The sequence below is a fragment of the Temnothorax curvispinosus genome, unplaced genomic scaffold, assembly GCF_003070985.1.
Source record: "Temnothorax curvispinosus isolate PA1 unplaced genomic scaffold, ASM307098v1 QBEX01004771.1, whole genome shotgun sequence".
Taxonomy (NCBI): domain Eukaryota; kingdom Metazoa; phylum Arthropoda; class Insecta; order Hymenoptera; family Formicidae; genus Temnothorax; species Temnothorax curvispinosus.
Genome location: NW_020214551.1, coordinates 321,850 through 337,597, shown reverse-complemented (window position 1 = coordinate 337,597; position 15,748 = coordinate 321,850). Strand labels below are relative to the sequence as shown.

The 15,748-nt window shown below is 37.6% G+C and overlaps 7 protein-coding genes across 10 annotated transcripts in view; 3 read left to right on the top strand and 4 right to left on the bottom strand.

Moving 5' to 3' along the window:
• The first annotated feature begins 39 nt into the window (after positions 1 to 39).
• On the top strand, positions 40 to 2,887 carry LOC112453954 (geranylgeranyl transferase type-2 subunit alpha). Its single transcript, XM_025015014.1, has 7 exons — positions 40 to 268; positions 455 to 565; positions 655 to 773; positions 839 to 1,026; positions 1,144 to 1,341; positions 1,407 to 2,009; positions 2,140 to 2,887. Exons 1-7 carry the CDS (start codon positions 266 to 268, stop codon positions 2,580 to 2,582), a joined length of 1,665 nt encoding a protein of 554 aa, XP_024870782.1. The 5' UTR covers positions 40 to 265; the 3' UTR covers positions 2,583 to 2,887.
• Positions 2,637 to 5,864, bottom strand: LOC112453952 (rab5 GDP/GTP exchange factor). Its single transcript, XM_025015012.1, has 9 exons — positions 5,364 to 5,864; positions 5,167 to 5,285; positions 4,816 to 5,073; positions 4,601 to 4,730; positions 4,422 to 4,519; positions 4,074 to 4,330; positions 3,833 to 3,964; positions 3,494 to 3,739; positions 2,637 to 3,432 (listed from the first exon to the last, which is right to left on the bottom strand). Exons 1-9 carry the CDS (start codon positions 5,540 to 5,542, stop codon positions 2,992 to 2,994), a joined length of 1,860 nt encoding a protein of 619 aa, XP_024870780.1. The 5' UTR covers positions 5,543 to 5,864; the 3' UTR covers positions 2,637 to 2,991.
• Positions 5,865 to 5,896: 32 nt separating this feature from the next.
• Positions 5,897 to 7,159, top strand: LOC112453965 (RNA-binding motif protein, X-linked 2). The gene is made up of 4 exons (XM_025015039.1): positions 5,897 to 6,162; positions 6,360 to 6,512; positions 6,588 to 6,717; positions 6,850 to 7,159. The coding sequence occupies exons 1-4, from the start codon at positions 6,149 to 6,151 to the stop codon at positions 6,970 to 6,972; spliced, it is 420 nt and encodes a 139-aa protein (XP_024870807.1). The 5' UTR covers positions 5,897 to 6,148; the 3' UTR covers positions 6,973 to 7,159.
• Positions 7,007 to 10,141, bottom strand: LOC112453955 (katanin p60 ATPase-containing subunit A-like 1). 2 transcript variants are annotated; one of them, XM_025015015.1, is made up of 10 exons: positions 9,450 to 10,141; positions 9,247 to 9,382; positions 8,946 to 9,090; positions 8,768 to 8,858; positions 8,556 to 8,677; positions 8,294 to 8,473; positions 8,053 to 8,195; positions 7,873 to 7,985; positions 7,651 to 7,777; positions 7,007 to 7,584 (listed from the first exon to the last, which is right to left on the bottom strand). In XM_025015015.1, the coding sequence occupies exons 1-10, from the start codon at positions 9,715 to 9,717 to the stop codon at positions 7,386 to 7,388; spliced, it is 1,524 nt and encodes a 507-aa protein (XP_024870783.1). In that variant the 5' UTR covers positions 9,718 to 10,141; the 3' UTR covers positions 7,007 to 7,385. The 2 variants fall into 2 exon arrangements, with proteins under 2 accessions (XP_024870783.1, XP_024870784.1); XM_025015016.1 differs by having other exon boundaries at positions 7,386 to 7,584; positions 9,453 to 9,717.
• A 292-nt stretch (positions 10,142 to 10,433) lies between these two features.
• Positions 10,434 to 13,458, top strand: LOC112453950 (protein PFC0760c-like). The gene is made up of 4 exons (XM_025015010.1): positions 10,434 to 10,573; positions 11,045 to 12,548; positions 12,636 to 12,976; positions 13,058 to 13,458. The coding sequence occupies exons 2-4, from the start codon at positions 11,054 to 11,056 to the stop codon at positions 13,232 to 13,234; spliced, it is 2,013 nt and encodes a 670-aa protein (XP_024870778.1). The 5' UTR covers positions 10,434 to 10,573; positions 11,045 to 11,053; the 3' UTR covers positions 13,235 to 13,458.
• Positions 13,459 to 13,961: 503 nt separating this feature from the next.
• On the bottom strand, positions 13,962 to 15,502 carry LOC112453958 (putative transferase CAF17 homolog, mitochondrial). The gene is made up of 2 exons (XM_025015021.1): positions 15,414 to 15,502; positions 13,962 to 15,247 (listed from the first exon to the last, which is right to left on the bottom strand). Exon 2 carries the CDS (start codon positions 15,220 to 15,222, stop codon positions 14,086 to 14,088), a length of 1,137 nt encoding a protein of 378 aa, XP_024870789.1. The 5' UTR covers positions 15,223 to 15,247; positions 15,414 to 15,502; the 3' UTR covers positions 13,962 to 14,085.
• Positions 15,414 to 15,748, bottom strand: part of LOC112453957 — a 3,267-nt gene continuing 2,932 nt past the window's right edge. For all 3 annotated transcript variants that reach the window (XM_025015018.1, XM_025015019.1, XM_025015020.1), the window contains exon 5: positions 15,414 to 15,595. The gene's annotated coding sequence lies outside the window, so the exon portion shown is untranslated. The remainder of the gene's footprint in view (positions 15,596 to 15,748) is intronic.

The following is a 15,748-nucleotide window of genomic DNA, read 5'->3' as shown; positions in this document are numbered from 1 at the left end:
GACGTGCGAGTGTATAAAAGCGCATCCGCAATCCGCAATATCCGATCTGGTGTGGTCGATTATCCTGGAAAAAATGGGCCAATTACTTGCGAAAGTGGCCTGAGGTGGCCGACCGCCCCGACGGTGGCTTATAAATAACAATTGGTCGCTGATCTATAGAATCCGGTGATTCCAGACGCAATTATCAAATTGCCCGATTCAGCATATTTGCTTGATTTGCTGACTATTCGTGACTCACAGGCGATAAGAAAAGAGAATATTCGCGATGGTAAAGTCTTGATCTGATCTTGTCAAATTTTATTATTTTATACCATCACGATATTATTTTAATGCATGTTGAATGAATTTGAGCGAGCGCTGCTTTATAATGCAATTATGACTGATGTCTCATCAGCTTGATATACATACCTATATGCATATAAGTTTGACAGATAAATATAAATATGTTTTTTAGCATGGCCGAGTGAAGGTGCGTACGACGGCGGAACAGGAGGAGATAAGGAAGCGGGAAAAGGCGATTAAAGTTGCCCAATACAAGGCTGACTTCGCTATAGTCTCTCAAAAGGTTTCAACTTGTTTCTCATCACGTGCAACGTAACACATGTTACATGCGATTTTCACACATTGTTTTTGACAATATCGTTTATATTTCAGAGGCAGGGCAAAATATGGGACGATGAGTTATTGTCAGTTACCAGGCGTATGCTATTGAACAACTCGGACATTTATACACTGTGGAATATCCGTCGCCAAGTTTTCGAGAATAATGAATGGTAACGCATTGACAAGGTACCTCATTGATGCAGCGAACAAAATTAACTTGATAATAAATCCGCAGGAACGAAGAAGATTACAAGCAACTGCTTGAGAATGAGATGAGCTTGACCGAACAGTGTCTGAGAGAAAATCCCAAGTCATATAGCGTATGGCATCAAAGGTGTTGGGTGATGGAACGGATGCCTGAACCGGATTGGAAGAAAGAATTATCTCTGTGTGCAAAATGCCTAAATATAGACGAAAGAAATTGTTAGTATGCCATATTTATCACTTTGCTGCAATGAAAATATACACTTCAAAATGTAGCATCATCACTCTTCCAACAAGTTGGTATATTTGAAGATACATTTTTTTTTTTAATTGCAGTTCACTGCTGGGATTACAGAGAGTTTGTTGTACAAAAAGCTGGGATCTCGAATGAAGAGGAGTTTGAGTTCTCTACCACAAAAATATTGAATAACTTTTCCAACTATTCGTCTTGGCACTATAGAAGCCGAATATTAACCAAAATGTTTGGCACTACGTCTGAAGAGATACCGATTGTAGACGATAAATATAGAGAAGGTATAATATATATATTCTTTATAATATATTTCAATAGCGCTCCTGAAATAACAAATATTTTTCAGAACTCGATCTAGTCATGAATGCAACGTTTACCGACCCCAATGACACTAGTGCATGGTTCTACCAAAGATGGCTTTTAGATAAGTGCCTGACAACTTGTAGGCTGTGGCGTGTTCAAATTAAGAAAGACACAGCCATTGTTGTTGTCGACAACAACGTTCTGATTAAACCAATTTCGCTTTCATTATTTGTAAATGGTGAAATTGTTGACGCGCAATGGCAATTGCATCCAGATGAAAAGTTTGCCAAGCTACGAATTGCAGAGTTTGGCAGTTTGTTGGAAGATTTGGATCGTGCCAAAGAAGTTTCTGTAAAACTACAAGAAACAGTATATCAACTTTCATATTCCGAGTTAGAAAGTGCATGGATTTACAAAAATAATTCAAGTTTGCACAAACAAAATAGCAACGATGAGCAATTAAATGAACAATTGAAGAGCTACAATCAACTCTCCAAAATGGAACCAAATAACAAGTGGGCCTTATTAACCGGTATATTACTGATGAAAAAGATCGATTTCAAAAAATTTTATATTGATATATTAAATAATCTATCGGCGCTGTCAAAAGTCGACAGTCTTCGCAAGAATTATTACAAAGATTTGCGTAAGTAATATTTTTTACATTAGGATATTCACAATTTCTCTTTTGATTTTAATAATGTTAAAAGTAATCAACTCTCTGACTTTTTATGTATAAATACACATGCTTCTATCAATGTTATCTGTGATTTTAGGAAGCAAGCTCTTAGTGGAGTATAAACTACTCGAAATGTGGAAAGAAGAGAACGATTTAGAAATACAGTCAAAGATCGATTTATCGGGATTAGACTTAACGAAATTGCACAATAACCACTACTTTAGCTTTTTTGAGGAAGTAAACCTCGGTGCGAACCAATTAGAAAATTCCTTGTATCAACTTTCTACATTACAACGTTGCGCGAAATTGTCACTGTCCAGCAATGGCTTGATATCATTGAAATGTTTTCCTACTCTACGCAATCTCCAAGTTCTCTCTTTGAGAAATAATAAGTTAATGAGCACGAAGGAGATAGTCAACTTAATAAAACGGCACAAAAATTTGAGAAGACTAGATTTACGAGATAATCCAGTATGCGAAGAGATCGACATAGCTAAAATTCAGGATACAAGTTCTCACGTGGAAATATGTTTAAAATAACGTCAGGAAATACATACTTAATAGGCAATATATTAAAACATTTAATAATGATAATTTTTTATGCAATCTATCGTCCACTGTTCTATTTTTTATCACAAGAAGAATATTAAATAAAATTCAGATACATTAAGTGAATGATTTTATCACAGCAACTTAATCGTAACATCATCTCGAGTTTCTTTATCCTAGCGTCAGAAGGAGGCTCCCATACATCACTACGACGTTATTGTTTCTTATTGTTTTACATATCTATAATAAACTCTTTACAAATACAAACGAATTAATAAAATTGCGATATAAGATTATTGTTGAAAATTCTTCTTAACTGAATCGCTACCGCAATCGAAGTAATGTTTTATGAAATGCTTTTCGCATAAATAATACTTGGATCACATTTTTCGAATTAATGCTACATGTTTTGATAATAACCGGAATAATTATCCGAATCTAAGTTGACCGGAGTTATGGATGAGTCGCCTGTGCTGCATGGGATTGTCGGTATATTTGATCCTTGAATCGTGAAGCCATGATAATCTTCTGAACTAATCGGCTTCAAAACGGGTGGTAGATTCGCTTCAGGTGTGGGGCATTCGTCTAGTAAGCTGTCTGTCATATGTTTCTTAAAGATTTGTGTCTCACCAGATGCAAGATCGGATTGAGTATCTAAACTGATAAGACTAGTTTCGTCCTCGCCTTTACTAACTTCCAGACTATCGTCGCCGATGAAGGACGGAAAATCAAAGGTTGGCGACGGCGTAACGGAATCTTCCACTAATGACGTTCTCATTAAGTCACTCGACAGATCCGTCATTACGCCGCCATTCATGTTATCGACAGAATGTGGATATATCTGTTAGAGAATTTAAAATGAATGTAATTGAAAGATAAAAATTATATCTAATTATTCTCACCTGTGGAATAATCGGTGGTGGTAGCTGATAGCTCTCAATATCTTCGCTATCTAAATTGGTAGGCACTCTCTGACTATGAGATATTAGCAGCGGCGTCCTCTCAATTACTTTATTCACATCCTCTCTGATCTTCTCTTTGAAATCCATCATTTTGTTTTTCAGTTCTTCCGCTTGCTTTATGATGTCGGTATTTTTAGCTTGCAAGTCATCCAATAAAGTTATATCTTCGCACATGAAGTGCAAGCTCTGCAATAATTAAACATTATAAATTATATGAATTACAATTAATGTATTAATGAACAGTCAATCCTCAACACAAAGGTATATCACAATTATTACTTCGCATATCATAAGAGCCGATTCCCATGTATTAGCTGGCACGCATTCCCCTGACATGTATGCATTGAAGTCCTTCTCAGCCATATTCAAGGATTCCGCGGTTAAGTTTTCGATAAATGACACCGCACAACACTACAATATTACGAATGGTTATTAAAAGTAATGATAACAATCTTTTGTCTCCAGAGATAGCTTAAAAAGAAATTTGCGAAACATCCAATATGTATTTAGCAAACCGTACCAGATTTGTGAAGTAATATCCTCCTTCGCCAGTCATTAATCTGCTGGCATTGCAAAACCTCGTAATAAAATTGATATTGCTTTTGAGACGCGCGGGATTAGCCTTTAAAACGATAAATATGAGCGCCGGGAGGAATTCATCGGCAGACGCTGGTCCATCGACGGATTGTTGCAACAACAAAAATATATTTCTACAACAGTGAATAACACACGCCAGTTTTTCTTGGGGCGCTTTAGCGGAATCCATATTTAAAAGATCTAAAAGAAATTCGTGTTCTAAATCGTGTTGCTATATCGAATTGCAAAATTGTTGATTATTACTCGATTTCATCACAGTAGTGTTACAAACCTGTAATAGATGTATAAACAAGTTCTCGAACTTCCGAGCTTGTCTCGTGAATTCTACATTCCAAATTTTTGCCACTAACCCAATTTAATTGCCGTATCCTGTTAAGAAGAAATTACTGTTAACATTCCCTGTTAAATATAGATAGTTTAAGCTGTTCCCCAAAGTTATGTGATATAAACCTTTTCTGTATAGCCAGGTCTTTTTCTTCATCCGTCGTGAACGGAGGACAGAAAAGGATTCTGTACAACAAAGTCATTGCATACCTTTCGACATAATCTAATAACTTTTCTTTAATATCTGGAGATATATCTGTATAAATAATATCGCAATAGATGAAATCCAAATTCTTCTTTCAGATAAATGCAAGTAAATATGTATATGTATCGATCAAAACCTGAGTATTTAGTGCTGTTCTCCAGACGCTTTCCAAACACATGGTAAAAGTTTTGCGTTATTTCCGAAAGTTCTTCTATCCTTTTCACATCTTTGTTCTGGAGTATGTCCACCACAAATGAATGTATGCATTTTCTCACATCCTTCTCCACTGGTGTCTTAGCTATGTACAACAGCAAATCTCGATTTTCTGCCTTGACTTTCTCAAGATCTGGATTGTCCTTCAGCAGCTCGTGATACAATTCCTGATATCCCTGAACTTGAAGACACATAAACATATATTGTATGTTATTTTACCACCAATGGACAATCGTTTACAAGACACAGCACAAAATATAGGACGGTTTACTACCTTTCGCCACAGGTTTCCTGAATGAAATGTTTAACAATTTGTACTTCTTCTCCTGTTGTACTTTCTTCTCCTCGTAACCCTTGTGACTTCCAGCACCTATCGATCGATTGACATTGTCTCTGTAGGAAAGCAACAAAGGCATTTCTTTAGAGAGGCGTAGGGGACGTAACGCACAACTCGAGACAAAGGAAACTTACGCATCCGAGGTTTGCGCGTGGGACACGCGCTCAGCTTGGGCCCGTCGTTTCTGCAGGTGTTCCCGGTGGCATTTGCTGCAGTAACCTTCCCATTCCGCGTTACCGTAGAACCCACAGCCATTTCTGCACTTGAGATCGGCCTCGTCGATCCGCAGAGTCGGCGTCTTTGTCGAGTACATAGCGACCGAAGCAAACGCCGACGAAAGGTGTCTTTGACGCTGACGGCGGAGAACCCTGAACCGCGCGATCCGCGACTCCGCTCTGCCAAACCCACCCAACCTAACCTAAACTGTCCATCCAAGTATTCCAAGTTGAGATTGTTGGGAACCGATCTGAATGCCCGGGAACGCTTTAATCCCCATCGATATTGGATATCATCTTCTCTGCTCCCGCAATCATCAAGACTTTGCAAATGTTGGATTTAACTTCACTGTTGTTAAACGAAGGAAGAGATTGACAGATTGACAGGAGGAGAGCCTGGGGCCTGGGGCCTGGAGCAGCCAGCAGCCTGGAATCGCGACTCGCGTAGTCGATTAGTCGAATTGAGTTGAGACTCGGTGCAATTATCGACAGCCAATCGACATCTTCAACAAGTTTGTCGAGGAATTCAGCGTTCCTAAAAAGTGAAAGAATCATAAACACAACAAACGCGATTCTGTCACTCGCGATCTTTCTCCTTCGTCTTTTAAATATTTTTTAAGCGTTTTTTAAAGGGGTTTTTCCTCATTGAAATTTATTATCTATTTGTGCGTATCTTTGTGCGATATCTTTCATAATCGATTGCAATGAATCCTTTAACGTACGTATTTCCAATTACAATTTATGTATTGGTCAACTTTATGATTAGTCAACTTACAATTAGTTATCTGATTAGTAATCTTTATGTGATTAGTTAAACATATTTCTTGCATTATATTATATTTTAAATTTTTAACTTGATATAAATTCCTACTTTGGAAGGTAATAAGTATGACTGTGATTGATCTGTACTTTCAGTAACGTCAAAAATATAAAGAAGCTCAACGAGCAAGAATTACGAGGTAGAAATAAAACGTCTTGGCACGACCAGTACAAAGATAGCGCTTGGATTTTCGTCGGTGGTCTGCCATACGATTTAACGGAAGGTGACGTTATCGCTATTTTCTCTCAGTAAGTTGAAATCTGCGAACAGCCTGCAATTATACTGCCAGCTGAATTTCTATACTACATGTAATATCATTACAGATACGGAGAAGTAGTTAATATAAATTTAATTAGAGACAAAGATACTGGAAAGCAAAAAGGCTATGGCTTCTTGTGTTATGAAGATCAGAGGAGCACCATATTGGCAGTCGACAATTTCAATGGCATAAAGGTGGTATTTTAGTGCAATACGTTCATTTTTTTTACAGTAGAATTATTTGCTTTATTTCTACAGAATTTATGTCTTTTAAATATTATATACGTGTTTCAAGTATTTCTCTAAACTGAAAATGTTCTTTTATAGATATTAGGTAGAACAATACGAGTGGACCACGTTTCCAATTACAAAGCGCCAAAAGATTCAAAGAATATAGACGAGGAAACGAGAAATTTACGGAAAGAAGGTTGCGCTCCAAAGAAGAGCTGAAGATATACAAATAAACTGCAAAGTATCGATAATCCTAGATATTGTTTCAATAATTTTTATTATTACGAATAAATTTACATTTAGACTTGATGGAAAATATTACTGACTATATAAAAGTTACAACTACTTTGTTACTATCAGTTAAGTCTTCAGTGTTACAGTTGAGATTAAAAATATTACCCAACTTTTTAGCTCACGTTATTCCTATATATAATATTATACAGTCTTTTATTTTCCAATTTGATTTTCCTCAAGTCTCGAGTACAGAGACCTAGTTATTTAGGAGTTGCGGAAGAGTTAAGCTCCTTTAGCTTTTTTATACATGTTAAACAGAATAATATTGTAACATTAATTGTAATCAGGATCAACAAGCATGTTAATGAATTATATTATTATTTCTTGAGGGAATGATATCAAGAGGAACCGAATTCGCTCATCCACTTTTCATATTTTTCCAAGTCCTCCTGGGAAACGCTTTTGTTACATCTCTCAACGGCTTCGTCGAAATCTGCAGCAGACACGGGCAAATCCAATTCTTCCTTCGGCAATTGCCTGATCTGGTCAGGCCTCAGACCCGCGATTTTCTTTCGCATTAGCATCATAGAAGCATCCCTATAACAAACGACGGGCAAAATAAGTTGGAAAATTGAATGTAAGCTGTTGCAATAGACTACTCACCTACAAACATTCGTAATATCTGCACCAGAGTAACCCTCAAGTTTCCGTGCAATATCCGTCAAGTTTACAGACGAATCCACTTTAACTTCACGAAGATTTATCCTTAACAATGCTTCTCTGCCTTCATCTGTTATTAACAAAGAAAAAAAATATATTTTTTTTTATTAAGAATACACCACATCTCATTGAAGAGGTTTACAAGACAAGGTTCACGAGACTTACGATTCGGTAGTGGAATGTAGATACGTTTTTCTAAGCGTCTTCTTAGAGCCTCGTCGATATCCCATGGGAAATTTGTTGCCGCTAGTACCATCACTACTTTACTTGGATCTTCGCTACATAAAACAGGGATATTTAGTAATTATTGGTATTATGAAGCAAAAGTATTATATGGTGTTTTACCTATTGGAACTTATTCCGTCCATTTGAACGAGAAGTTCGGATTTTACGCGACGTGAAGCTTCGTGTTCGGATTCAGATCCTCTTCTAGAGCACAGAGAATCAATTTCGTCGATGAAGATCGTACTGGGCGCATAAAATCTGGCCTATATCCAAATATAATTGATATCGTGAATGGACGTTACGTTTCTTTCAATGGAAACTTTACTTAGATACATAATTCATGGTAATGTTTTTGTTTTACCATCTCGAATAGCAACCGAACAAGTTTCTCCGATTCACCCCTATATTTCGATGTCAACGTAGAGGACGAGACATTGAAGAATGTTGTACCACACTCTGTTGCAACAGCTTTTGCGAGCATAGTCTTGCCTGTGCCCGGCGGTCCAACCATTAGCACTCCTTTCCAAGGTCGCCTGATTCCCTATAAATATGATATATAAATGTTAGTGCAATTATATTTTAATGTATTGCACGATAAAAATTAAGAAAGGAGATATATATACCTTGAAGAAATCAGGCATCCACATCGGAAGGACAACTGCTTCCTCCAGCAATCGCTTTGCCTCATGTAAATCGGCTATATCGTCCCAATGGATATTTGGATTCTTTTGAACAATGTCTCTTTCTACAATGTTAACATAAAAAATTGCTTTCATATTTCCATCGTTATAGGTTTGCAAAAAATATGAAGAGGGCAGAGTAATAATATCATTACCTAATATTTCTACAAGATCCTTATCATTAGCAGATGGCTCAAATTTACGTTCTTCCAGTTCAACGTCGTCTTTTTCCGTTTCTGGCTTATCCTGCAAATTATTAGTTATGTATAACACTATGCAATCTATATTTGTAATGCATTACAAATTTTAATTATAATCAGTAAACAAAGTAACCTTGCTTGCATCGTCTTTTTTGGCAGTTTTCTTATCATCCTTTTTACCAGAAGCCTTGCTTTCTGGCTTTTTAACTGTGGCAAGAGATTTTCGGGCGTTTGTTCGGTTCTGCTGTTTCTGTTGAATTTTTTGTTGTCTTGAACTTCTGAAAAAGATAAAATTGCAATTACTTTTCCATAATTAACATATATAACAGTATTATAAAATTTTAAAACAATTAAAAAAAAATCTTTAAGAAATAGGAAGAAAAAAGCTACATAATTAATTAATAGATCATAAAATATTGAGTTTATATTGGTACTTTTGTTCTGCTGGAGTTAGGGGAGGCCACACATCAGGATCCCTGGGTTGTGGCTGATTCCAAGAGGAGTCTGAATTGTTGTAAGACCAGAGAGCAGGATCTCGGGTCGGTTCCTCGAACGACAGGCAGGATGTACCTAGAATTCATATGCTTGTTAGATCAATTTGACTTTATCCCAAGTAGTCAGTCTATCCTGATCGTACTACCGAGCAGCCTCTCGCCATGCGTGTCCACTTTGAAGAGCTGCAGCGTGTTGGACGTGGCCTTGACTTTCTCAAACTCTTGGACAATCTGATGCTGCACAACCTGCCACTTTGCCTTGCGAGTCGCGTCCGCTATGGTCGCGAGTAGTCTGTGTATCTGTTGCACGACTCCCTGGTAGTAAACGCCAGACGTATCGTAGTTTCCCATCAATGCCATTTCACGCGCGAGCTTCGTGTTCTCGCAGATTTCGTTTATTGACACAGCCATGATTTCGCCGCTCAAGATAGAAAATGTATCACGTTCTCGACGGGAGATATCGAGGATGACAACATTGACAACGCGATCAGCTGTTCCCTTAAACTCTACTCGTAATGGCGAAAGGCGAAATGCAGCGACTTTTTCGCTGCGATCGATGGTATCAAACTATACATTTACATAACTGACGATTAGTTCTCGTCTCGTCGAACGGTCGCGTTATACATAAATTAGTCTTGTTGGTAGCAACTGGATTATAAAATGATAAATTAATAACAAAAATAATATTGAATTAAATATTTGCTTTTATAGGTTTTATAGAAATGACGAGCTCCTATCAATTTTCCGCCACATTCGTTTAACATTTTCATGGTATCACAAAGGTGTTTTATCACAAGAAATCACAATTCACACGAAAAATTCGCTGTCATAAACTAACAAAGTTAATTAATAGAGTGATGCCAAAACCCGAAAGTCTCGGCAGTCGGCATATAAATTATAAATAAAACATCACAAGAGGTCTGTTTGCTGATTGGCTGCGTTCTTTTATCCAGATCAGCTTCGGCCAAAAGATTGTTAAAAGCATACACCAATCAGATTCACAAATTTTACAACGCAGCCAATGAATAGATTTTAAACTTGCCAATCAGAATCGCCCCACACAGGGGAAGACAATCATCGATTGCTCGATGGTTTTTTGGACGCACTCACTAATCTTTGATCCATGCCCCATGGTTCGGATGGTTGGCGCCTTTCGTCCATTGTTCATTCTGGTTCATTCCTGTCTCGTGTTTCGTTTCGTTAATACCGGTAGTGATTCGATTCGAGCGAGATATTTCCACGGCTGTAAATCCAAGTTTCTTGACTGGTAATTGAAGATAAACTTTATATAATGATTAGGAAATACATTCTACGGTGGAGTCTTTTATACGTTTAATTAAATATTTGTTTTTGATATCCTTGGCTTCTTTATGTCGCATTACACGTGGATAACCGTTACGTATTTCGTACCGAGTCAGTTTGTCTTCCATTATTTGTGTTTTTTTTCTTATATACAATTGCGGTCCCTTATCGATCCTATACGATCCTTAAATATTTCAGCTTGAAAAATTGGATGCTAAACTGATAATCGCGAAACGTTATCAATTACTGAAAGAATTTTTATTATTTAGAAATTTAGATATCTTTAATATTTAGTATCATCTTAATATTTAATATTTATGCGTATATTTTTTCCATGCAAATGTTCAAGGTTTATTTTTCGTCCTTCCATCTTTCGCCCTTCATCTCTTACGACTTGCATACAGGTTTTCATGTATAATTATGTCTTATGTTGTAGGAAGAGAAAATGGGGAAGACAAAACCTTGGAAGCAGAATACCAAAGGTCATGTATCAAAAGACCAGTTTCGTCAAGTAAAAGTTGGTTCTATAAAAAAGAACAAAGATCCTAAATTTAAGAATACACCTACGGGTAAGGTAGCTTTGATCAACAACTCAAAGGCACAGAACAAAAATGTGAAATGTATGCCGTCATTGCCGTCTCAGAAAAATGCCCAAAAAGGCTTTACAGATGCAAAAAATAAAAATCAAAATTCGCCTAAGCAAGCATTTAAGAATAATGCAAAGCACTTAAAGCAAGGTTCTCCAAATGAGAAAAAGTTTTTAAGCAAAGCAGAGAACAAATCTTCGAAAGGAAAATTTATTTTCAACCCTGAAGAAACATTAGAGCTATTTGATGATTCCAGTTCTGGTGTCAATGAAGAAACTGCGTCACAGGAGGACACTAGTCTGAGTAAAACAGACGAAACATTTGAAGATGAAGAGGGTTCGGACACTGATACCCCAGATATTTTTGGAAATAGCTTAAAAGATGAATCAGACGAGGATGATGAAGATTTCGAAGAGGAGGACGAAGTGGAAGAAGAGGATGATGACAGCGATGACAGTGATAATAATGATGAGGAAGAAACAGTAGAGTATAAAGGTGTAAAAAGGTTCAAAGGTCTAAAACCTAAAACCAAGAATAATGATGCTGACAAAGAAGCTCAGGAAAGTGATGATAATGATGACGATGATGAAGGCGAAAATTATATGAACGCGACGTTTGATGAAAGTGATGAAGACGATGATGAGGATGAAGAGGAGAATAATGATGATGAAAAACAAGTACAGAATATTAAAGGTCAATATGATGATTTACTAATGGAAACTGATGAAGATGATGATAAGGACGATGACGACGACGATGATGATGAGATGGATGAAGAGATGGGTTTAAAAGCACTTTTAGGACAAAGTATTGTAGACGATGACGACGATGAAGATTTTAATGAAGAAAATGAGGATGATGAAGACGATGATATTAGTAGTGAAGACGAAGATGATGAGGAGAATGATAATACAGTAATACAAGTAAAAGGAGATAAAGCTGCCAATAAAAAAGAAACACAAGTAGAAAAAGCGAAAAAGAAGTCAATTATTGACATTCGAACAGTAATGTTCAAAAGAGTTGTTATCATTGAAAATATCTCAAAAGAAACAACAAAAGAACAGATCACAGCACTGTTCAGTCCATATGGTGACGTTATACAGGTGTCTCTAGATCCTTTGATCATCCTTACAACCGTGACAAATCCAAAGACAGCAGCTGCTAAAACACGGCCAAAACTACTTTCATTCACAGGAAAACTTCTATACTCCAATGAAGAATCCGCTCTGAATGCAGTAAAGGCTATGCACGGAAAGATTGTTGATGGAAATTACTTGATGGTACAGACTCTTGGTAAATTTAATGGGCCGTACGACGCGGGAAAAGCTGTATTTATAACGAATCTGAAAAAAGGTATGTGCAATAGACCGTTGTTGATCAGATATCGCAATTACGTAGCGTAAAAATTAATATAATTGGTTTATGTTTTAAAAATTTCAGATGTAAAATTGAACGAAATCTGGAAAGCCTTTCGCGAATGTGGAGATATTAACTGTGTGGAATTAAAACGCAATCCCGAAACGATGTCATGTCAATGCGGTTATATCCATTTTTTTACTGAAGATGCTGTATCTAATGCTCTCAAGTTATCTGATGTTGTAGAAGTTCAAGGGCAGCGAGTAATAGTACTTAATATAAGATTTAACCCTAACGATAAAGATTGGTATAGAAGCGAGACATTTGTGTACAAACCGCTGATTGGCGAGGGAACCGAACGACTTGTTTTGCATAAACCATTAAAAAAGTTTGAGTATAGTTTGGGAGAGTCTGTAGCACGTAATGTAAATATCTTACTTCTTCGTAAACTTTTTTTTCCCCCAATAAAGATGGAATTAATACATATTCGTATTTTCTGTTCACAGGCTAAACATGAAAGAAACGTTAAGAAACATAAAAAGCAGGAAGATGACGACGGAAAGGAGTCTACTGCATTTCAGGGTCAAAAAGTTAATTTGAAAAACAAAAAGAAGAAGAACAAACTTGACAAGAAAAAGAAGAAGATGGCAGAAAGGCTCGCAGCTAAATCAGCAAAAGTTTAAGCTAGTATCGTATATTTTACAGTTCTAAGACAGCAAGATTTGTTTATACTCAAAGATCTTTCGCGCGTTTATTTAATATTGAAAAAAGAAATGAATATTGACATTGTTATAAAAAACGTTACACTTCTCGTAGAAATTCATCACATACAAATATAAGTAAAAATACCTCCAATATGTATGTATATAATTTTTTTTTTATTGTAACGTAACTCATCGTTTTTTAAATACTATTCTAATAAATATTTGATAAGAAATTTGCATTGTTTTTAAGAATCAGCTTGCTTCGTTAAATTCCTAATTCTGCTGTGTAGTTGGGGCGGTAAATACTGCATATTACTGGAAGCGCACTTTGGACAGAATCGCCTTGTATAAAATATGCTGCATCCTAAGCATACAGCGTGTTCGCACACACTGCAATTGGCACCCAAGACTAAGATTTGGCCCCTGTTTGGCAAGCTGAACGGATCTTTCATAACGTAACACTCTTCTGAATAAACCAATTGTCGAGCGAAAGGCGGCCTTACGCCTTTGTAATCGTAGTGTTCTTTTAAAGGACAAAAAGAACACGTGAAAGTGCCGCCTACGTTTGTCGCCGTCTGTTGACTCGTGGAGGTATCTTGTTGCGTCCGCTCGTTGATACCAGATTTGCCTGCTGGTGTACTAACGAGATCCTCCTCCTTCTTCCTATAAAGCAACAAGGGGCAGACGCCACTGAATACATTGTCGATTTTGAACACAGAAAAATTTATTTTATATGTGAAAATATAGTACAATTTTACGTATCACGCATATATGTGTGTACTCTACATAAAAGTTCGTTATATATGCTCCACAAAGGAAACATCACGATGTTATTTTGTATCTTTGAGAGAACCCGTTTCTGTTTGTGATTCTTGGGGCCACCACGCAGGTTTGACCACCCTTACGTTTATACCGGATACATTAAGCTGTCGAGCACTAAGGGACTCATTGATACGCATCAAACCTAATCCGTACTTAGCGACGCATCCTCGGAACTTTCCTACCGCATTGCCAGATTCGTTGAGAATTTTCTCGTCGTACGCAAGCGACTTATCTATAACATTATCAAACAATAGAGGCATCAGGCGTTTCCTGACCACACCCGTGTGATATGTGCGCGCGGTTAATTCCTGACCGATGTAGCAGCCCTTGCGAAAACTAACGCCATGTAGGTAATCGCAATTGATCTCCAGGGGCAATGCTTTTCCGGGCGGAAGATCGTGTGCGCCCTCCCCTACTCCTAATTTATATCGAAACGCCTTATAATCCGCGAGACTTTCCGACGGAGGTATGTCGGCGTCTAGATGTTTGATTATCTCGTGTCTGCTAATCTGCGACTCGGCGAGAATTCTCAAGCCTAAATCGGGCAACCTAGGATCTTCGTATATCATAACATTATCGACAAACTTGCTGGCTTTACTGTTTAGCTTGCCACATGGAAATATCATTCCTTCCAGCTTATGTTTTCCCGTCTCGGTCGCTGCAACTCCATTATCCAAATGTTTCGTGGAACCAAACATCGACCAAACGTTGATTTTATCCCCTACATGTTCTATATCTATCTTTCGTCTCACACGATACATCTTCAAGTGTCTCTGCAGGGAATCGATAATCAGTGAATCGCATTCCACGTAATACAAGTTGCTCTCCTCGCTCTTGTACACAATAGCGTCGCACATCACTCTGCCTCGGATATTCAGGAACAACGTGTAGATGTTAGGCGCCCCTTCGTCAAGATACTTCATATCGTTCGTGATCAATCCTTGGAGGAAGGTGGAGGCCTCGTTGCCACTTACGCGCAGTACACTCCTGTCGCTTAAGTGCTCTAGGATCTTGCCATCACGTGGGGGCCGTTGGGTGGAACTGTGTCTAATCGCGTACCGCTGGTGGCCACTGATCCTTTTACTTCGCTTGCGCATTTGGAGAACGAAGCGACTAACACGGTCAATCATCGTGGCGGATGTCATGCGGATTTGAAACGGTCTTTTATTTCTACGGAAAACAACACGGAAAAGAATACACTAATCTGGGACCGGCGTTGGAGGATCCCACCTAACCTAATCTAACCTGCGAATACCTCGTATCCGCTCGTACCTAATAATTTTTACGTGCAACGTTACGCAGAGATATTGCTAGATACACTTATTGTTAGCCTTACATCTATGTGGTGATTCGATCACGCTTGTTCCAATCAATTCCAATTATACGATCCGACAACTTGAAAGGAGCCCACTGCTCAGTGCTCAGTCGTTCACGTCTCGAATCTCGAATCTCGAAATCAGATGATTCAAGGTCTGTTCACTTTGTTCCTTTTACATGCACTTATTGTACTTTCTGCACCTAGAATAAAATAGATGTAGAATTAGACGGAGAAAAAAAAGGAATGATAAAAAAAAGTACAAAAATCTAATAGAATATCATCGACGAATAATATTCTGGTTTCGTGCAAAAACGCGGCCAATGGGGCATATACAAGGAAGATATCGCGTTTTT